At 39.4% G+C, this 23,433-nt stretch overlaps 2 protein-coding genes across 4 annotated transcripts in view; one reads left to right on the top strand and one right to left on the bottom strand.

Annotated features, from left to right (window-relative positions):
* The window catches only part of NUDT5 (nudix hydrolase 5), a 29,484-nt gene extending 21,460 nt beyond the window's left edge, over positions 1-8,024 (bottom strand). For both annotated transcript variants that reach the window (XM_075208647.1, XM_075208646.1), the window contains exons 1-3: positions 7,920-8,024; positions 3,938-4,000; positions 3,555-3,622 (exon numbers count right to left, since the gene is read on the bottom strand). In XM_075208647.1, the coding sequence (XP_075064748.1) occupies positions 3,555-3,622; positions 3,938-4,000; positions 7,920-7,946 (158 nt within the window). In that variant the 5' untranslated portion in view covers positions 7,947-8,024. The remainder of the gene's footprint in view (positions 1-3,554; positions 3,623-3,937; positions 4,001-7,919) is intronic.
* A 126-nt stretch (positions 8,025-8,150) lies between these two features.
* CDC123 (cell division cycle 123) overlaps positions 8,151-23,433 on the top strand; it is a 54,389-nt gene continuing 39,106 nt past the window's right edge. The window contains exons 1-6 of one of the 2 annotated variants that reach the window (XM_075208645.1): positions 8,151-8,497; positions 9,419-9,490; positions 12,725-12,779; positions 16,088-16,120; positions 16,249-16,344; positions 19,066-19,172. In XM_075208645.1, coding sequence (XP_075064746.1) covers positions 8,355-8,497; positions 9,419-9,490; positions 12,725-12,779; positions 16,088-16,120; positions 16,249-16,344; positions 19,066-19,172 — 506 coding nt within the window. In that variant the 5' untranslated portion in view covers positions 8,151-8,354. Of the gene's footprint in view, positions 8,498-9,418; positions 9,491-12,724; positions 12,786-16,087; positions 16,121-16,248; positions 16,345-19,065; positions 19,173-23,433 lie in introns of both variants that reach the window. The other variant, XM_075208644.1, reaches the window with a different exon arrangement.

A 23,433-nucleotide genomic window follows, 5' to 3' on the forward strand; every position in this document is an offset into this window, starting at 1 on the left:
CGCATTTTTAAGAGCACTGAGGACACTTGATCGTACTTCTCTGTACATTTTTGGTATCGCCTGCCTAGTGAAGTGGAATCTCGAGGGGATTTGGTACCGGGGACACAATACCTCCATCAACCCTCTAAATCCCACTCCACTGATGGCGGACACCGGGCGCACGTCTAACACCAACATTGCAGTTACAGCCGCAGTTATACGCTTTGCAATAGGGTGACTACTATCGTATTTTGTGGTCATGGCAAACGACTGTTGGACGGTCAATTGTTTTGTGAAAGACTTAGCGGTCTTACGACTTCCCCTCTGGGAAGATGACCGACTAACAGCAGCAACAGCAGCAGTGGCAGTAGTAGGCGTACCGCTGCAGGATTCCTCGGATGAATCCCGTATTGAGGAGGACTCAGTCTGGCTGCTGACTTGGACTGCAGGACTGAATCTGATGGAGATTGTGGAGGAAGTTGACGAGGAGGGTGTTGCTGGTGTGTATCCAACTGGACCACGGGATTTAGGTGTCCCTGTACCGATGAGGGTCCTAGCCCCAGTTCCTGAACTAACCACTGAACTATGAAGGTTATTCAGGTGACGTATAAGGGAGGATGTTCCTAGGTGGGCAAGATCCTTACCCCTGCTTATTTGAGCTTTACATAAGCTACATATGGCCACACATTGGTTGTCTGGATTTGGATAAAAATAACTCCAGACCGAAGAGGTGCATTTTTTGGTCTTCTGACCAGGCATGACGATGGGCTTTTTCATCCCATGGACATCAGCTGTTTCCCCCCCTGGTGCCTCATTTACAATAACCACATCACCATCCTCATCATCAAGTTCCTCCACAGCGCCAGCTACATCATCAATAGCCTCCTCCCGAGCCACCTCTTCCCGTACAGTGATGGGAAGGTCAGGCTTGACAACCACCAACATCCTTGGACTCGCCTTGTGGATTTGTGATAATTTCTCTTTAGAAGGCAGAGTTGTTTGCTGTTTTGTTGCTGACAGCATAACTCTCTTCAATTTTTTGTAGGGGGGGGGAGGAGGAGGAGGGCTAAGATCCGTGGGTGAAGCTGAACCACTAGTCATGAACACGGGCCAGGGCCTAAGCCGTTCCTTGCCACTCCGTGTCGTAAATGGCATATTGGCAACTTTACGTTTCTCCTCAGATGATTTTAAGTTTCTCTTTTTGCTACTTTTTCTTAACTTGGGCTTTTTGGATTTTACATGCCCGGTACTACGAGATTGGGCATCGGGCTTGGAAGACGACGTTGATGGCATTTCATCGTCTATGTCATGACTAGTGGCAGCAGCTTCAGCATTAGGAGGAAGTGGGTCTTGATCTTTCCCTACTTTATCCTCCAAATTTTTGGTCTCCATTATATGTAGCACAAGATACTGCAGAATGTGTGAACTTGGTAATATTGCAGTACCAATGGACTTATACTGCTGTATTGGTTTTGCAAATTTGGTTATAATTATTATATTTTTTTTTTTTTTTTACTTTTTTTTTATTTTTAAAAAACTTGGGAATAGTGGGGAAATAACTATGCCCTTAGAAGCACAGAGCACAGGACACAGCACCACTGGACTGAACAGGACACGGCACAGGACCCAGCAGCACTACGGAACTCAGCAGGACAGAGCACAGGACACAGCACCACTGGACTGATACTGCAGAAAAAGGCACAGCACAGCACAGCACAGCACAGCACGAGATCTACCAGGACAGAGGACCACCTAACACACCCTTCCTCTACCCTGATCAATGCCCGAGTGAAGATGGCGGCGACTAGCGGGGAATTTATAGGATCCGAGTATCGCGAGATCCGACAACGGGATTATGAGTCAGAGCCTCAGTTTCACATTTGAATTTGGCGCCAATACCCTGATCTGTCTCGGATCCGACTCGGATCCGCAACGTTCGGGTGGGCTCGGATTTCATAAATCCGAGTGCGCTCATCCCTAGTTGTTTCCATCTCAAAGCTGTATTGTATCTTTGAGATGATACGAGCAGTGGTAGGGGGGGTCTGAGACTTCCAATTTTGTGCTATTGCTGCTCTAGCAGCAATCAAAATGTGTCCCAATACATAATGATCGTGCTTTGGAATAGAAGTCGGGTAGATGTGAAGGAGAGCTAAAGCTGGGTCTGGAGCAACAGGAGTCTTCAAAACTGAAGAAATCAAAGCAAATACCTCGCTCCACAGTGGCTGGATCACTGGACATAACCAGAATACATGGAAGATATCTGCTATTTGGGCACATTGACGCCAGCACAATTTTGATTGGCTTGGCCAGAACCTGTGTAGCCGTTCCGGGGTAAGGTATAGCCTGTTGAGAAGTTTAACCTGCATCTCGGTATGGTTAATACATTTAGACATACGATGGGACGTTACATAGATTCTCTCCCATTGTCGCTCAGTGAGCACTAACTGCACATCCGTCTCCCACTGGGTTTGTGTAGGTGTTTTAGTTGGGGGGGGGGGGGGATCAGGGAGTAAATGTAGTGGTACCAGAATGTTATTCCGCCTCTCCCACTACCCTTCGTCAATCTATCAATGACATGTGTTGGGAGTGAAATAAGGGAGTGGGGGGTCCTAGAGACAGTTCTGACCCAGTGTCTGATTTGCAAGTACCTATATGTCTCTGAGGATGGCAAACTATAACGAGCTTGGAGCTGTGGAAAGGGAAGAAAGAGGTCTTGGGCAAATAAATCTGACATGGAGGTAATCCCTCTAGCTTTCCAAACAGCAAGATTTAGGTCTGGGATAAGCTGAGCCACTGCCTGTAGGGAGAGATTACGAGACAGGAGAACAAAGTTTGGATGCAGCCCTATAGTTCTATCCCACACCTGCATGGCATCCGAAATGGACCGTAGCCTGCATAGAACAGATGGACGGACCGGCCTAAGTGTCCAAAAGAAGGTCCAGCAGCGGGTAGCTGGGACACAAGGCTCTCTCCAAGTCCACCCATGGCTTAGAGGTGGGGGGGAGGGCCCAGTCTCGCAGATGGCTCAATATACAAGCCTCTTGATAACTAGATAGGTTAGGAAGCATCAGCCCCCCACGTTGTTTAGATAGGGCCATGCGTTTATGGAAGAGGAGGGGGCGTTTCTGCTCTGTGGTAACTTTTAATGTTGGTTTGATAATTTTCTATGTGCAACTAAATAATGGGCATCCACACCCAGCCTTATTATAAGCAGCAACATATACAAAAATACATTTTCATCACCAACTCCACTGATTTCTAGTCTAACATTTACTCTGATTGAAGAGCAACAGAAAGGGATTATGTTTAAAGCCGATTTTTTTTTTCTTAACCATGTATAATTATTATCAGCTAACTACTATTAAACCATAACACTACTAAGCATATGATGTTAATTATTCTCTTATGATCTTATTCATGGACCGAGTGTCTATGCATTTACTAAGGTGCCCTATAAGCACGAGACATCAATGTGAAAGTAAATATGTGAGCTCTGGAATTAGTAAATGCAAAATATTGTGTATTAATGATAAACATTTTGTATTAGTGATGTTATGTTAATGTTTTACACCAACCTGGTTTGACCTTCATGATCCACATATGTTGTTTCCTGAAGTTGTATCCACTTTCCTTTCACAAGTGTCTAAAAGACAAACACACTACTATATACTGAAGGCTGCGTTTGTGTGGCGTTTTCCACTTTCAGAAGACTGTAATTGATTGGCTTATTGATATCTGCCTCCTCTCTAGTATCTAACTACCAGATTTTGGAAAACAAAAATAAAAATCCTAATTTGCTGCCTCAAGGGCAACCTAAGAACAAAGGGTACACCTCCATGCCCCATTGCCAACAAAGATACTATTCACAAGGACATCAGCAGATATGCTGCAATCAGAGTTTGTGTATAACAAATAGGTTAGATCAGTTTTCAAAACATGCAATAGCACAAAAAGTTACCTCTTCTTTTATTATGGTGTCTTTAATGTTAGAGGGGTCGTCCGATTTCTGATTTTCCATTATCTAAGAGTTAAAAGTGAGTCATAAATACCATCAATAAATTACAGTCAGAAAATAAATAACTTCCATCACCCAAGATATTTTCAGCTTTAAAGAAAACTATGAATTGGGAAATGATAAACAAAATTTAAAGTAAGAATAATCCCTTTAAATAAGATTTATTTTCCTTCTAAGTATGGGCATATTTTATTGGACAGAGACCCTCTTGTTTTCCTATTTACAGTAACACAGGGAGCTACTATAGGAGAGATAGAACTGGTATAGCAGCTTAGTCACTAGCACGGGTTTCATAGTTCTCCTGCCTGGAGAAAGCTTATTTGTATCAGTACCTGGGGTACCTTCAAAAAACTGAAAGGGTCTAGGACACCAGCCGGCCGGGATTATACTGGCTGGTAGGAAGGGGAATTTATCTTTAAATATTTATTATGGGTGCATCTTTCTATTTACATAAGTCACATGTGTCATGGTAATTTTTATAGTGTCTCAATTAAAATCAGGAACTGTTCCCTTAGTAGCATAATACAAGGGTTGGTAGCTGTAGCAACTGCACCAGGGCTTAGTGCTGTTTGATTCTTTGTAACCACAGAAACTCCTTGCAGTCTTTTTAGCAGTAATTTGAGGCTTTAGAAATCAGGAGAACTACGTAGTGACATCACCACATAGCAATTCTATGAGAATTCTAGATCAGGAAGTCTCCAATAGTTACAGCCCCCACTGGTGTTTGCCCATTTTTAGGGGCCCCAGCTCAGATTTCGCTTTACGTCATAGAGCCCTTTAGCTACACCACTTCCTTGCAAACAGGTCATTAAACCATATACTGAATTTATATGTGTATGCAATATAGCCTTCCACTTGGGTGACTGAAGATTCATTCTGGCATTAATCAGTAGACTAAATCAACAACTTGAAAGGGCACTAAATACAAGGGTTTTTGTTGTGATTTCACAACAGTTGTCAGACTTCACTAACATCTTGATTAGTGGTGGAGAACCTGCTACACCTCAACGACCTCTAACTTACAAAAGCACTGCACATTACCCATGATCAATAATAAGTTTAACCAATACATTGAATGAAAGAGATACCAATCCCCAATAACGTATTGCAGCAGATATTTTAATATAAGGTAAATAAAAGTTACGAGCCATCACAAACATATGCCAATCAAACATGTTCTGCACCAGCTTTTGAAAGCTATGTTTAAGGATTGAACAGGCACAATGCTATTTTTCACAAATGTTTCCATCCGCTAACCTGTTGCACTTGTTTTTAATGTGCAACATGATGGAGATTGTCTGTGGAACCAAAAACAGCCAACTCTGCAACACACTGATGCACCATAGGACATGCCTGAAAATACCTTACCATGCTTTAAAGCAGGAATAGCACAGCTCTTTATTGCAAAGGATAGAGGGAGATCCTGTGATACAGACTGCACATCTCTCCTTCTTTGATGTGCTGCTGGCACTGTGTGATCTCCCCACTTATGCAGAGGATGTTACATAATGTGGTGCTGGGTAAAGAATAAACTCAAGTTCAGTCTTGTTCACCTTTTTTGACCCACCAACCTGCACCCACTGCTCCAGGTTGTACTTAACAAAAGCTGAGGCCATGGGCGAAGCTTAGTGGGGCATGCATAAATGAATGAGCGATTAGGCCACAGTATATACAGCAGAGAAATGGACCGTCCGGTCATAATTCAGCAATAAGCTGGGACCTGCTTTTAATACACAAAAGTTGTAGAACAAGCTAATTAAAGTTTTGGTCCGAGAAGCTATCTTGCATTAGTGTATGAAATGTTTTAAGCCACCCCATAGGTACAGAACTAGTGCCAGAATGGCTATACCCCACAGGAACATTTTTTTCTCTCATGATACACAAGTCTGAAAGCTTATTTCGTACACTGGAACATACAGCTGAACATGTTACCAAGTATAAGAATGAGCATGGAAACGAAGTTAAATAGATAGATAGTTGTGCTGGCTAGAATGACTGAAGTAATGGTGTTTGAATGGAATATGTATAGTTTGGAATTGTATGCGATATTAATACCGTTCTAGGGATTTGTCTTTGCGATTGTATCATTGACGAGAGCAGTGTTTGATTTAATCCTTCCATGATTTCAATGTGGCTGACATAGTGCCATTCAGTTTGTTGAGCCCTATGATGCTGTATGCAATATGTTGTATTGTACCCATTCCTAAACTAAACTATTGGGGAGATTCAATTCCCTGCGTTGTTCTAAAGAACAACCCATTGTACGCATCATTACTGTTACTACGGTAATTTCCCTGAGCCACGAGCAGAAATCTATGTTAAAAATACCATACTAACAGTAATGATGCGCGCCCACGTTGTTCTAAAGAACGCAGGTAATTGAATCTCCCCCTATATCTCCTTCAAAGGTGTATAATCATGGCACTGTGCATATGGTCATGTGGAATTTGTAGTTTATGTGAGTTAATATGGCCACTATGATTGGACAAAATGGTTCCTGTGTGAGATGCATAATTTCTTTGCTGTAGTGTGACGTTTCTATGTGTGAATATATGATTATCTAGAATGTAGTGTATATATGAGCACAATGTGGACAGTGTGTAAGGCCTCCCTGCTGCAATGCATGATGGTTGCACTGTACATATTATGGCGTTGGTGATATTTGGAATTAAATAATGTGAGAATATATGGTTTTGGGTCATGTATAATGAATGTGAGTGTTAGGAGATCTCAATGGTATTTGAGATTTATAGTGTTGTGTTTTGTTGGATTCCAAAATGTAGGAATCTGTATACAGTTCTGTTCCATACAAACTCTTTTCCCACACAAAATACAAGAGCACATGCACACTCTTATAGGTACACACCCACAATGGGTAACACTGATTCAAACACACACAGACAAAACTTATATATTTATAAAACTGGCAATGTAATGTATTCTATTAAAATTATAATATAAAACAATATTACTCAATGATGTTATGTATAAGACTTAAAATTTAAATGTTAATTAAGAAGACAAAATATTTTAAATGAAGCCACATTTTGTGTAGTCTCATGAAAATATAAACATAAGATTATGGTATAAATATTTGTCCTGAGAATTTAGAGCAGAACAAGAATTCTATTCCTTGGGCTAAACCTAAACTACCTTTGCAAGGAGCTTGTTGACCGTAATAGTCTTAAATACATTAATAAATGGTCATGGGCACATTTGCTAGACTGTAAGTCCCTTGATGCCACAAAACCAATTAGATATGGCCAAAATCAGACACTAAGGGGAAAATTCAATTAACCATGAAGCATCTTGCGACCATTCCGGAGACACATTGCGGTGGAAATTTTGATAGAAATCTCCGCTCATTTTTACCTTGTGCCCCACAGAGGTGCAAGGAAAAATGAGTGATTTCTACTGTAGTAATTGAAAAAGTGCACAGAACATCAAGGCTAATCGAATCTACCCCTAATGGGGCAATTCAAATAGTTGTGTGGTTCTGTTTACATGTGTGCATTACTAGCAATTACAGTAATGAAAGCTTCACACATTTTTGCTTGTCAGCAGTAAAAGAGCAAAGATTTTTGCGAACCATTGAAGGCAGGCAGACCAAATGATATTAAGATAACATTTTTATTTTATTCTTCCATTAAATGCATCTCAACACAATTTTCTGCGCCGCTTACTGTGCTAATCTAGTAACATAGTAATATATAATAATAATTTAAAGCAAAAAAAACCCAAAAAACTAATGTATAAGGGTGCATTAAGGAAAATGACAAGATTAGAGGAACAAGACTGCAGAAAATTAAGATATTGTACGAACATCCCGTGCTTATGATAAGAGAGAATGAAGGACGTTAAACCACTCTGCTGGTAGAGATCCAAGAATTAAACACCTATCCCTTGTTACCGCATGCTCGCTTACCTGTACAGAGAGCAGAGAACACAACATGCAATAACAACGTGCAGCCGAAGCCAAGGGATTGACAGTCACTCCTAAGCCACGCCCCTTTCGGTGACACCGTCTAAATAACAGCCAATCATTGCCTGAAACCCTGTGCGTTGCACGCCTCACTTCTACCCTGGACTCCCTCGCATACAGAAAGAGCTGTAATCAGAGCGAGGCGTGGCACGCCCCCATAACCCGGCTGTACGGCGAGCAGGCTCGGCCGGCTGTGTGTTAAACACCTCTGTCCTGCTGCGCCGGGGAATACCCCACAGCTAGAGAGCAGCACGCTGCGTGGCTCTGTGTTATATGTGATACACAACATGGACAGGGCTATACATGATAGGCGTCGTCATCACTTAGCAATAACACAACCCCGTGACCCGTACATTTCATGAGTCGAGTTTGTGCTTTATGTTCCTAATTGGTGTTTCCCCCGGAAGGTGTTTAAGACAGGACACTTCCTGTCCTGGTGGTTTCAGCATGAAGAAGGAGCAGGTTGTGCACAGTCAGTTCTCTGTGTGGTATCCCAGGTTTAAGAAACTCAGTATCAAAAGGTGAGGATGTGAGTCCGCAGCCTCCTATATACAGCGTGACTATAACACTACATTGCCACTCACTGGGTTGTGTTATTATCATCCATGTTACTTAACACCAGATCATCACAATGAAACATTGTAAATAATAATATTGTATGTGTTACTAAGTATTAAATATACACGCCTTGGCAACAACGTACATTCATTTCTCAAAAACTTTTGGTCAAGCAACATTATTCTATGAAATCACAAAATACAGTTGTAATAGAGGGCATACAAGTGTACCTGGTCAGACCCATGATATATAAGCAAGAAACATATTTAACAATTTGTAGCAATGTATAATGTGTTTTCATGACACCAAAGACCGTGTTCATTTACTAATAAAAAGGAACAAATTACCATTAAGTTATGATTCTCGTCAGTTACCAAATTGGATGACATCTGATTATTCTGCATCCCAAATTTGAGAAGCTGGATCACTTCTGGAGTCTGTTAATGTGGTTAGAGATGACCACACACACAAGCTAACATCTGCATACCACATTATTATGGGAGTAGAGTAAGCTCTAATAAAGAGGTGGGTTTAAAGATTTGAAGACTGGGATATTGTTTTCTGTAGGATCATTATTTTTGTTTGGGAACTCAGTGTAAATAAATAAACATGTAATGTCTGTTGTACAATAGTAAGCAGTGTCACTTTGCAATGTGCCTTGAGATTTTAGTAATGTAAGTGCTATCTAATAGGGCAATAGTGTTCAGGTTCTTTATTAATGGATTACCATCTAGTATGTTTTCTGTGACAATCTCCTGCTTACATTTTCTGTCAGGTGTGTTAAACTCAAATGTGCCAGTTATTCAGAGCAAGTCTGGGCATACGTTTGATTATAGACTTGTTTCTGATGCCACTTGATTTTTATTTGTTATACTCTTTTCTAGCATTATAATCCCTCTGCCAGAAAATGTGAAGGATTACTTACTTGATGATGGCACTCTTGTTGTCTCTGGAAGGTAAAGTGCATTTTTTAATCTAATGTAAAGACAAAAACTGGCAAAGCAGTAGCTTTGCTCTGTAAAGTATGTCTCTTTGTAGGATGGACAGTGGCATACAATTTCAGCAAGTGTTTGCACATTATCATCTATATCTCCCGTATTTCATTTGTTTATTGTTTGACTGACTGACTTCCATGTACAAGCTGAAATAAAAGGATAATACAAACATTTATATTGAAAAAAAATAATGAAGACTCAAAACAGATTTGTTTGTTTTTTTTGTCTTTGTCTGGTCACTTTCACCCTAATTCATGTGTGCTTTTGACACACTCTATATGCCTATTTAATTGTATATGGTTATATACTTAGATCTGCAATTTTAGGAACCACTACTCTGATTGATACAGGGGATTTCTAGTCTTTTAAGCATTTTACACCAGACACACAGATTTAGATTTAATCATTTAGCCTAATTGCACAATGACTACATTTTGGCCGTGTGTTTGTTTGGTTAATTTGCACAGATGTGTTGGTCAATCCTTTTTACCAGCCAAAACTTTAACAATATATGAACATTTTTATTTTTTATCTGTGATCATTTCAATGCATGCAGCATTCTCATACCACTTTATTTTAATTTGGCTGATTTTACAGACATCTATATATGTGCCAGCTTTAGTCTCTGACAGTTTTTACAAATATAACACAGACTACCCTAGACTGTACTACATACAGTATAAGGCTAAACAAATTAAATGCAGGTTAAAAGGATTATTAAATCTAGAATACAAGTTAATACAATATAATAATATATATAATATAATATAAGACAACATTTCAAATAGCACAATGTGCCTGAGTCATTAAGGAGAGCAAGGCAAAAGAAAAGGAGTAAATTTGAACCTGAACAAACCGTGTTACAATACAAGGGGTGCAAATTAGTTTATTATTTTGCATGTAAGGAAAATACTGGTGGCTTTTTCATGAAGTACACAAATACGTGATAGCTTTATTTTTACGCTGAAATTTAAAGTTGATCTAGAACATGCCCAATCCCAACTATAAATCTGTCCCCACTTTTTACATTTTCCTCTCCTTCCAATGCAACAGGGTTTTGCCAAGGTGCAAAACTACTCCTTTTTTTTTTTTGCCTTGCTCTCCTTAATGACTCGGTCCCGGGGGTAAATGTATCAAGCTGAGAGTTTGCCGGCCGGTTTGAAAAGTGGAGATGTTGCCTATAGCAACCAATCAGATTCTAGCTGTCATTTTGTAGAATGCACTAAATAAATGACAGCTAGAATCTGATTGGTTTTTCAAACTCGCCGGAAAACTCTCAGCTTGATACATTTACCCCCCGATGTTTTTAGAAAAACCTTTCACAGGGCAACGTGTATCTTATGCCTAGTGCTCATTCAAAGGGATAAGCTGTTCTCCCTCACTTTTCCCTTTTCTTGTTTGACCCTAATATTTCCAGATTTTACTCTACCTTTCTCCTACTCTTAATTGCTATTTTCTTTACAGCCATACTGTTTTCAGATGTGTTTGTATCAATCCTTGGATCCCTACCCAGACATGGGTTAAGTACATTAACACTTGCCATGCTGACAGGATCTTTGTCAAAACTCAGTTATTTCTGTTTTGTCTATGGCTAAATAACAATATTGCACAATTGTTACAAAAAAAAAGCCAAAAAGATGCAGCGCTGACTAAAGCAATTCTATCTATAAATGGAAGTGGATCTTATTGCATGTTAACTTAGATATACCCTCCTTAATAAGAAACACTTTTTTCATCAAGGCAGAATAAATTAGGAAGAATGGTTCTCTATAAAGAATATAAAGTTTATCAACTGAACTAACAAATATTATTATATAAAAAATGGATATCCATTTACATTACAAGATAAATAATACACTCAAATCAATATATAACAAATATTAAGAATCAAGAGTCAAAGGCTATAATTATAAACATATTCAACACTTCAAAAGCAAATCATGTTAAAACTCTCATATGTTATAAGCAGTTCTCTATCTCTGTTCAGCAACAGTATGCCCAGCAAGAAATGTATACATTTTTCAATGTTACTAAATCATGTCCAATAAAAAGGAGAATATGTCCAAACTTTGGATCCCAGGAAAGGAACTGACTTATAGTATGTATTTAGGCACACTCCTTATAGGATATCCGTTAATTCAATAATGAACATTTGTATATTCAGAATGAAAAGAGTATTTTACCGACCGACCTTAATCCCAAATGTGGGTAGATTGAAAATACTTAGTCTACACTATAAATTCCTACACACACACACACACACACACACACACACACACACACACACACCCTGGGTCCAAGTTAACTAGGATCTGAAATAAACTGTCTATAAAAAACAGTAATAAGTCAACCCCACCTTGTCACTTTTCCATACTGTACTGCTTTTTGCTATCATCCCTTACTCAAGCTTTTATCTTGGAGCCTTATCATATACCTACTGCAGCAGATCATTGTCTGCTATACAGTCTCGTGCTCTTCTTTGATCCCTGTAGCAGAAGGATTCCTGCTCCACTAGCATGTTGCTCCCTGCCAGGCTTTAGTAACGGACATGTGGACAATTGAAACTGCCTCCTACCGGTGTGGTACTAATATACTGCACTGATATGCCCAACACACTTTAGACCGGCTAAATAATAACGATGAGGATGAAAGCGACAAGGTGAAAATATCCACTTTACCATATAATAGCCTTCTAGTATATCCGGCAGTTCTAAGAACCTCCTCATGTTAAAACCGACATTCCCGAATATCTACAGTCAGAAGTGACGTCACTTGTAATGGACTGACTGAAAACTCTGCTTTTAAAGTGGCAATGGCTGGACTGACCACTTGTATAATGTAAAGCAGGCGGTGAGACCTCATTCCTATTTTAATATAATAATTTTACTTGCAGTTATCTCCAATATGTATATTTGTCCTACACACTAAAGCACTTCATGTATTGTCTGGTTCCATATAAATGAACTACTATATACATTGATGCACTTCCTGTAAAGCAGTGCCTTCTTGTGTCATCCTACTACTTTCAGTTTATAGAAATATGTTATGTTAAGAGCTTGTTTTTTTTGTCTACTCAGAAAAGTCTGCTTTTAGACATTGACTATTTGATTTTCTTAATGCCTCAGACTATTTTTATAAGATATGTTGATTTACAAGATGTAACTCATGGGTTGTCTCTCTTATTTTCTTGTTCAGGGAAGATTCTCCAGGATGTTCTCAATCAGACCTCAACATTAATGAGGAAGAAGAGGTGCAGGTATAGGGTAGACCTTTACATACTGAATAAATGCAATGTTTATGGTATAGTTTCTTGCTTTTCAAAACTAAAGGAACACAAGTTAATTTTGTGTCAGTCAGCTATAACAGTATTTAAGATTGGAATGTAGCACAATAATTTGCTTTAAATTTTTTTTTTTCATTCTTATTTAAATGTAACCCTGCAATTTATTGAATTCATATTTTAAATAACCTAAAACATTATTTATGAAAAAAAAGTTTCTTTATTTTAAAAAAAATCTAAAGATTATCTATCATCAGTAAACAAACATATTGGAACCTTTGCTTCATAGTCCATATACCAGTCTGAAAATATTGGAAAAGTAGATGAATAAGCACTGCAGGTAGAGTGTAATAATAGGCTCAGCAGTAGATGTTACTGCTGTGGGATCTGGCAGTATAATGCGACCCCAATAATATCTGTTGTCAATTTAAACACAATTGCTAAGGACTTCAAGGGGATGTACAAACAATGAGATTTGATCTGCATGTATTGAGACCCTAGTGCTGAGTACTATAATTGCAGTTTTAGTGATTTGTCTCTAGATCTTTATCATATAAAAAGTACTTGTCCAGATCCTGGACAACAATAGGGGTGACATGTAGTGAATGAAAGGAGAATTGTAGGAAAAGCAAAGGAAAGCATGCAAGTTGGAGGATATTATATAAATATGACAGTGGGTTTTAGGTTACAGATATGTATATGTAGCTGTGGGGGTGCAGAATTGGGGGAGGTACACCATCCCTTGCCAGTACTGCAGTTGGCGGTGGGTTAGAAAAAAATTAATGTTCTTTTACTGCCATATAGGGAATCTTGTAATTGATTGTTTGTGATTAACTCCCCTTCCTATTTTCAAACTTGCTGTCAAAATCAGCTTTGGCATTTGATAGTTTAATTCCCCTGCAAGGGGATCATTGGAACAATATTTTTTCAAAATAGGGAAGTGAGTTTGGAATGAGTTGGAGAAGAGAATTCATGGCGGGAACAGAACCATAGAGTATTAAATGTAGAGGACAAGGAATTTCTTGAGGGTATTAAAAGCTAGATTACTATAATATCTAGCCACCGGTGATTTAAGTAAGAAGGAACACGCAAGTATAAAGCTTTTGAATTATTAATGGTATTTTTAATGTATGCCTGGTGGTTACTTTGGTAATGGAAAAATTTACACGATTGAACAGCCTCTTTAGCACTCTCGCTAAAGTGTATTTTAATGAACCTTCGCAATAATGTGGCAATCCTCTGTGTTGGAAGGACAGTAGTGTAAGATCTCAAAAACAAATACCCTATTGCAACCACATAAACACTGCTTACATAAATCTGCAGATAATAGTCATAAAGGTGTCTGCTTCATCTGCATATATTGTCTCCAAATGCACAAACTCCATCAAAGTGGCGAGACTAAGAGGTGATTCTAGTAAGGCTAGGTACACACTACAGTGTTTTTAGCCGATGATTGGGTCAATTAGACAATAAATGTACATTCAGCCCAATATTGCCTTAGTGTGTTCAGTGAAATAATGACCAACAATTGTTTCAAAGGCACTGAAATCGTTGATCAATATTTTCAAACTAACTTGAAAATCTCATTCAGCAATGGAACAACGTTGTTCCAATCCTGCAGTGTGTACAAACTCACACAAAATTGTCTGACGTTATGCTGATAGTTCATCCAACTGCAACACCTTTCTGGACGTGTATATTTAAATTTATGATGTTGCATCTTCGTCTCCCATGTGGTGCGGTGTCAAAACAGCAATAGTCTTTAATGGAGAAGCAATAAGAAACCTGTTTTATATAGTCCATATGTCATTTATGTTTTCCTGTATGCAAGTGTATGCAACATGCCTCTTTAACACGTGATTAGTCTCATTAAACTTTTGTCTGTTTATCTGATGAAATGTGTGTCCATATCTTCAATTCTGTATTATTAAATTAACATTAAGAACAAAGATTGTACCTCTGATTTTTTTTTTACGATGTAATGACATAGTAGGAATCTATTTAGAAATGTATTTCTCTTTCCTACCATACGGGGATACTGCGAGACATTGGGGTATAGTAGTGGGTGTAGGAGACTAGGCACTTATCAAGTCCTTTGATCTTTACTCTCCTCCCCTACTATGCCCCTCCTCTCCTGTGGATACCTTAGTTTAATTTAAGTGCCTAGGGGATAGGTCACTTCTCTAAAGGCCTCTGCCTATACTTTTATTCGTTATAGTTTGTTTTTTTTACATTTTCCTGTACCTCAGTGAATTTGTTTTTTAAATTTAATGACATAGTAGGAATCTATTTATAAATGTATATTGATATGTCTAATTGTATTATTGTACCTATTCTGCTCAGTAATACCTCTATGGGTAAATAAACCATAGTAAATGTTCAGTTGCGAACATACCTATACTATACACAAACGTGCTACAAAATGAATGACGATGATGAATTTCCTTTTCAGGAATCTTTATTTGTGGGAGTTTTATACCGTTGAGGTTCTGCCCTCTATTTAAATTTATTGAGCATATTGCTGCTGGGAGGTCACATATCGGTTCAGTGTGTACAGAGTCACAGTCTTTTCAAACGATGTTAAAGCAGTCAAAAATGGCTGCCCACATGATAAGTCGAGCAAAAATCGCTTAAAACGTGTATAATGTGTACGCATGAATCTAAGACATATTATCATCCTCTGGTGGGGATTGTAATGTTTATCTAACCTGAACCTTCTAAAAATGTAAAAGTATTTTCTAAAGAAAACACTTATATTTATCAGTAAGTCAGTTAGATACATGCCTAGGGCAACATAAAAACATTTATATTTTTGCTTCCTTTTAATTTGTATTTGTCTGTATGGTCTTTACCAACCACCTATTTTTCAGCACTAAAAGCAATGAAGGGAAGGATGTAGAATGGCATGTACAGGTGTGATTTATAATGCCAGTTTTGAATATTTGCACTCAATGAATTAACATTCTTACAGTGTTAAGACTGCAAGGTATCTTTGTTAATGTAGTTTTCTGAAATTGAAATATTCTGCAGAAATACTGTTCCCCACCTAGACAGTGAAACTTGAATGTGTTACACACATGTGGACCAGGCACATAGCTTTGTTTCCCTTAATGTATTTTTTTTTTTCTTGAAATAAAAGGAAGAGATTTTCCAGAATTCTCTCATGGACAATATTTGCACTATGATAACATGGACATATACTGTCTGCTGTCCATATGTTCCACAGATTGCCCAGTTATCCACACACATGCAACTAAATTTTGTTTGTATTCCTTCAGTGGTCAGACGATGAAAACACAGCAACTCTAACGGTAAGGGCCTGTTGTGGAAATGTTTTCATTGATATTGTGTGCCTAAAAATGTATTTGGATTTAGAGGGGTATCGGGTCTGTGGAAGTAAATATAATCATATCTTGATTTGAAACTGCTCTCTTTACAGGCGCCAGAATTTCCAGAGTTTTCCATAAAAGTTCAAGAGGCTATTAATTCCCTTGGTGGCAGTGTATTTCCTAAACTGAACTGGAGTTCTCCCAGGGTAACTGTGTTTGAATTTTTGCATGCCTTTATGCACACAAATCATTCCTTTAAAAGCTGAAATAGCACAATTCCTTGCATGCAAAAAATGACATCATCTGTAACCTGAGTCTGAGGAAATATGGCAAATGTGACAGCTGGTCGGTACTTGGGCTAAACAGGCAGGTCCTATAAGGTGTACAAGTAGAACAGAGAGAAAAGAGTGTAATTGGGGCACTCCAAAGATGGTTAAAAATAATCTTTAATGGTATACATTAAAATCAGGGTAGAAAAAAGGAAGCGAAATATAAAACAAACATATAGACATACAGTGATACAATACAAATTAAAAATGCAATCTATGTTGCAAGAGCTCCAACAGTCAATTGAAACACACAGTTATGTGCATGAGGGCTACAATAAGCCTTAATGCAATTAAGGGGTCATAATGAACCCCATCAGATAAAACTGGTGTGCCTCCTGCACAATAATATACTGGATATAGAAAGAAACCCCTGTATTATGATCTGCATATAGTACCAAAATCAGGTCAGTAAGGGCATCATAAGTCTATGCCTCAATCAAAATAGAAAATATCCTTGTAAATTGGAGGCATGTGCAGAAAATGAAATGAGGTCAGTAACATATTATTCCCCTCTGATTGCGGGATTTTGTGATTTTTTTTTCTCAAGGCCTTTTTAGCCTTGAGAAAGCAGCCGAGCGAAACGCGCGTTGGCGTTTCAGGGCTCCCACACTTCTCCTGCTTTGGTTTATTACTGGTTCTTTATCCCCCTGATCGCTTCCGAGTTATATTAGGTAGGGACTTATCACAAAATCCCGCGATCAGAGGGGAATAATATGTTACTGACCTTATTTCATTTTCTGCACATGCCTCCGATTTACAAGGATATTTTCTATTTTGATTGAGGCATAGACTTATGATGCCTTTACTGACCTGATTTTGGTACTATATGCAGATAATAATACAGGGGTTTCTTTCTATATCCAGTATATTATTGCGCAGGAGGCACACCAGTTTTATCTGATGGGGTTCATTATGTCCCCTTAATTGCATTAAGGCTTATTGTAGCCCTCGTGCACATAACTGTGTGTTTCAATTGACTGTTGGAGCCCTTGCAACATAGATTGCATTTTTAATTTGTATTGTATCACTGTATGTCTATATGTTTGTTTTATATTTTGCTCCCTTTTTTCTACCCTGATTTTAATGTATACCATTAAAGATTATTTTTAACCATCTTTGGAGTGCCCCAATTACACTCTTTTCTCTCTGTTCTACTTGTACAATTAATATTGTGTAGGGTGCACCCCCTGGGTTGGTATCTTTATATCCCAGGCTTGTTATGCAACATTTATTTATTTTTGGAGGAGATTAATCTATACTTTATATTATCTTGTGCGGTGGTATTTTTCTTTGTGTTTTTCGAGGTCCTATAAGGTGCATTTAGTGTGGTCAGGATCTGACCGTATGCACTGTCACTGTCCGGTTGTCGTCTGACCTCATTTTCAGCCAGGTCAAATCACCATCTGATTAATCCCAAGTTCTTTTTTTTTTTTCAGGATTGACAATTAATATAAAGCATCTAAAATAACCAAATATGTCACTAGAATTGCTACGTGTATGTGTAGTTTTTAAGTAAGCCATGCCTTACTTAAAGTATTTTCACAAATATATAAATATTTCCATTGCGTAAAATTCAAAGTTTAACATTATTACACCACTTGCTGTGTTTGGTTTAACTGTATAGCTTGGTATGTGAAAACTCATTTGATTTAAACTTCACATCTTCCCAGGTGCATGCTATTCAACGTAAAGACATGGAAATATGTTAAGAATGTTTGAGTAGTCCACGGAGCCCTGTGCATTCTGCCAGTTTGATGGACACAGTGACATGTTATCAGGAACACTGATGAAGTGACAGCCAAGTGTGCTGCTTGTGTTAAATTCTCTTTTTTTCCCCATTAGCAGCACTGTTGGAGCCAGAGATTAACTGCTGCATAACAAGCAGTCTGCCGGTCACATCATATTTGACAAGTTGTGTTATAAAGCCAATCTCTCTTTTCACACTCTAAATTTGCATATCAGTGATTTTGTGAGATGTGTTGCATCACATGTCTATCATGGCACAGCACAGTGCATTGCAACACTTAAATGTGAGGTTAATTAGCCTATATAGTGTTCTAAACTTTGATTTTATTGTGACACCGGTGAGGCATATATTCAGATTTTCCAGAATAGTTTGGAAGATCCTAGTTTCCTTTACGTATTTCATCTTGCCATGCAAAATATTGAGTACCATGCACACTAATGTAGAAAGTAAATGACGCTATATGCTGTAGGTTTATGCAATGCTCATTTACTGATGTTAATTTTATATATGGGAAGCAGCTTCTCTGAATTCATAGATGAAAGTAACCATTTTAGTCTCATTGTTTAAAAAATAATATGTAATTCCACCATCTAGACTTACGTATATAATCAGGCATCTATCAGAAAAATGTATTTCTTTGCCCTCGAATTGTTGACTTACAAATACCTTTTTACACGTATGCCAGACCACCAAAAACTCAACCATGTGTAAGTCACAAGTCTGGATGATGCACATTTTCTTTTATCTTACATTAAAAGCATGTTTTGTGCTTTAACTGCAAAGTTATTTAATGGACACATTTAAATACCTAAGTGCTTTAGTTATGTTTAATTTTCTTCTGCACTGCCTAGGATGCCTATTGGATTGCATTGAATAGCTCATTGAAATGTAAAAGCCTCAGTGACATCTTTCTACTCTTCAAGAGCTCTGATTTTGTGACACATGACTTCACACAACCGTGAGTAACTAGGATTTTAATTGAACATTTTCTGCTCAGTGGAGTTCATGGTCTCCAGCTAATAACTTCAATCCCTCACAATTGTTTGTGCGGTTGAATTTTACACTCTCAGATGATTTCTTGTTGTACAGCTTGGATGCAGCTGTTCAGATGTATCATTTGCTGATGTGCATTGAATAATCAGCTAGATATGGTGCTTTGTTGTAACATGTACCTGCATCAGTCTTTTAATAGATGTGCTAAGTAGGAGTGCCACCACTGTTTGTAAAAATAAACCAAAACAGCAGCTCCTAACCTTCTCCAGCAGATGGATTCTTGTTACATTACAACATATTCTCCCTTCTCTCTATGTAACTTTAACACTTTATGATCATCACAAATTGTTATCACACATTGCTACTTTATATCCATTGTAATCTTAATCCATGGATGTGCCTGCATGGAAGAAATTAGAAACTAGCATGTAGAGTTAGACGAAGGAATGCAGAATATTCTGGACTTTATAAATAATTGATTGCATAAGTGGTTATGTACACCATAATGTTAATTTAAGGCATAATACTGTAGATGATTCTGGTTCTTATAAAATGCCAATGATCCCAAGTTGTCATTAGAGGTGACTTCACTGTGAAGCATCAATTGTCTGCAGCCTAACAGCTAATTCCTTATCTCTGTATCATCTTGAGGAGTCCAAAAAAGCCACTTACATTAACATTTCTCAAGTTTTAATTTAACATATTTTCTCAATAATCGATGGAGAACACTGGGGTATAGAGTGTGGTAACAGGAGCTCCTCCCCCTCTATATCCCCATTGGCTGCCTGAGACCCCAGTCTTTTGTAGTGCTTTCTGGAGCCTGGCACTTTTTCTGTTGATTTTTCCATTGACAGCCTATGAATGTGTATTATGTATTATTTTATTTTGCTTGGAGTAGGTATCCCTCAGCTTTGCTGGCTCCTCCTTCTGTTGACAACCTTTTCCTATTGTGGGTTCACCTCCGGGGAGGGTGACTGGTCACTGCCGACACATGTAATGCCCAGAATCTCTGTGCCTCCAGCTCCATCAGGCCGACACCGGACCACGCAGCAGAGGCAAGCTAAGTGGCTCCACACTCGTTCAGGCTTTAGTCTACATTCAGCCCCTGGCACAAGGAGCTATTTAGGCGGTGTGGGTACAGGGTTCCGGGTGTCGAGGGGCAGTGACGTGCGGTCTGCCCCTTTTAACAGCCCCTCACTAAGCGCAGGAAGGCTAAAGCGCTGGGCCCTGGGAGGAGGTGATATCCCTTTAAGACCTCCTTCTTGGTGCAGCTTCCCAGTTAGGAAAAAGGACACCACGGACATCTTGGAAGCAGCCAGAGATAGCAGCTCCTTCTACATCTTCTATGTCTGGAAATGGGAGTACTTCTAAGGCCAAGCCTGAACCTGGGACAATGTCACAAATTTTTGCCTGCTCCAAATGTCACTCCAAATTACTTTACTCCCAGTCTGGGGTGAATACCCTGTGTGACGCATGTGAGGTGGAGGACCGGCGGCCGCGCTTGCCTGTGATTTCACTCACTGAGATAGTGAAGCCAGCCTGGGCCAGGTCTTTAGTCATAGGGCGGTAGTTTTTGTTATGAAGAGCTGTCAAGATTGGAGATTGGACTTGGCCACTGCAGTAGTTTACCTAAATCACCGGGCAGGGCTACTAAGACACGAGAGAAACTAGAAGGATTATGTGATGGGCAGAGTAAAACGTTTTCACTATTGCAGGCCCTTTAACCCTATGAATGGTCCATTCATCCGGAAGTTTTCCGGCAGATAGGTGGTGGCTACCCCATGGACGATTGAGAAAGTGGGCTTTTTATATTTACGTTAACTTTTCTCTGAATCCAATAGGGGACACTGTGTACCCTTCCTTTATACTCTTTGCTCTTTTGCTTTTTTTTACTGTTATCATTGTTAGGATTCTTGTTCTCATTGGTGAACATTGTTCTCTTCCCTCCATCTTGCTCGTACTCCTGCTTCTTTGCTTTAGGTTTTTGTTGGAAAAATACTGAGATCTCAGGAAGCCAATGGGGCGGATAGAGGGGGAGGAGCTTGAGTTTGTGCCAGTAAATTTAAATTACCCAAGCTCCTCCCCACACCCTATACCCCACTGTACCAGTGTCTCCCATTTGATCAGAGGAAATTATTTAACATAAGTTCAAAAATCCTATTATTTTTACTGTGCAACATTTTACAGTTTAAAAGAGAGCTTCAATTTTGACACCACTGCCATTTAGACACAATGGGTCTGATTAATTAAGGAAAGTAAGGCAAAAAAAGTAGTATGTTTTCTCCTAGACAAATGAGTTATTAGTTAATATTTTGCACATAAGATACATACTGGCTGTTTTTTCATGTACCACATAAGCTCTTGATAGCTTTATTTGTTCCCTAACATTTAAAGTTGATCTAGAACAGGCCTTACCCAAATTATAAATCTGCCATCACATTTAAAATGTGCCTCTCCTATGCAACATGGTTTTGCTGGAGTGCAAAGTTACTCATTTTTTTTTCTTTACTTTTCTTAATGAATCTAATGAATAAGGCCCAATTAATGTCATTATGACATTGACAAGAATTCCCTCTGTGAAGGCAGCCCCGGTAACAGTGTAAGGAAGATCCTGATCGGATCACCCCTGATACTGATATTGTTATAGATCTAGAGTAACCTGCAACTGTTTGAAGCCTCCAGTTAGCTGCCATCAGATCCTAATAACACTGGATCTTAACACAGTTTGTGTACACGGGCGATCCATTAGACCTTCAACTCACCATTAAGGCTCCCCAAAGTGTATATATAAAGTAAAAATGTAAAGCTTTTTTTTAATTAATGTTAATAAACAATTTAAAAAAAATTAATATAAAAAAAGAATAATTCCTTCATTCACCAACCTCCTTCCTATCATATAGGAAACAAGCGCCTATAACCTCTCAATGCCAGACCAATAACCTTGATCTGCTGAGCAAACCATTTGGTGTCTCTCAGGAATGTCCAGACAGAAAGCTCCCTCCCACACTCCCTGCTATTTATTCTCTCCCTCCTCTACTTACTTCACCAAACAGTAAGGAAAATGTGTTCATGAGAATCACTTGCTGCTCTGCTTCACTGATTGGCTGTGAGCAGAACACCCCATCGAAGGCTGTGAACACACCCAGTATGTTGATGGTCTTAAAGGGATATCACCTCCTCCCAGGGCCCAGCGCTTTAGCCTTCCTGCGCTTAGTGAGGGGCTGTTAAAAGGGGCAGACCGCACGTCACTGCGAGAAACAACATATGTGATACCAGGAACATCCCCCCCATCTACCCACTGCTTGTATATCCTAATAATATTTTAGCATTTTTTTTCTGTATATAATGCCCATAAGATAAAATATATTTGTCAGGCGCCGTCCCTGTGCTGCGTCCGTCGCACAGGGACGGACGCCTGCTACTACCTGTGAGCGCTCGGTTGCTAGGCAACCGAGTACACTTCCGGGTCAGCGGCCACGTTCCGCTGCTAGGCAACGGAACGCTCTCTAGTAAATCCGGCGGTGGTGTTCAGCGTCACCACCGCCGCTAATTGAGGCGCTATTTAAGGATCACTCTGGCACTAGGAGAGTGCCAGAGTAATAGGTCCCACCTAGCTCCAGCGTTCTTGTGTTCTCTTGCTCTCTGTGTATTACCCGGCTTGCTGACCATTCTACTGCTGTTATTCCTGTGTACCGAACCCGACTTGCTGACCATTCTACTGCTGTTATTCCTGTGTACCGGACCCCGCTACTTCTGACTTTGGCTTGGATCTTCCCTGTGGCATATCCTGATTCTCTCCTTTCTGACCCGGCCTGCCTGACACCGTTTTCATCTCACCGCTTCACTGGCTGCTCCCTCTGAGGACCGCGACCTGCGTGTCTCCCGCAGCTAAGACCATACTCCCTTGCGGGGGTTCCAGGTGAATACCTGGAACACGTTAGACTCCGCGCCTCTTTGGTGAGTAGTGTCAAAACCAGTAAGCACATTCTCAAGTTGTGACAGTTTACTCTGGCCATGACGTCAGATGGAACAGGTGAACCCTCAGCTCGGGATATCTGCTCATCCACCTGGTCCGCCGAGTGGAACAACAAGAAGCCGATCAGGGTCGGTTACTTCAGTGTGTCCAAGGTATACTGTCTCGTCTAGACTCCTTACAGGCGGTCCAAGCACCTCCGGTGGAACCTCCCGCTGTTCCGTCTTTGGCCGCAGTTGCTCCGGTGGCTCCG

This window comes from Mixophyes fleayi, chromosome 4 (assembly GCF_038048845.1).
Source record: "Mixophyes fleayi isolate aMixFle1 chromosome 4, aMixFle1.hap1, whole genome shotgun sequence".
NCBI lineage: Eukaryota > Metazoa > Chordata > Amphibia > Anura > Limnodynastidae > Mixophyes > Mixophyes fleayi.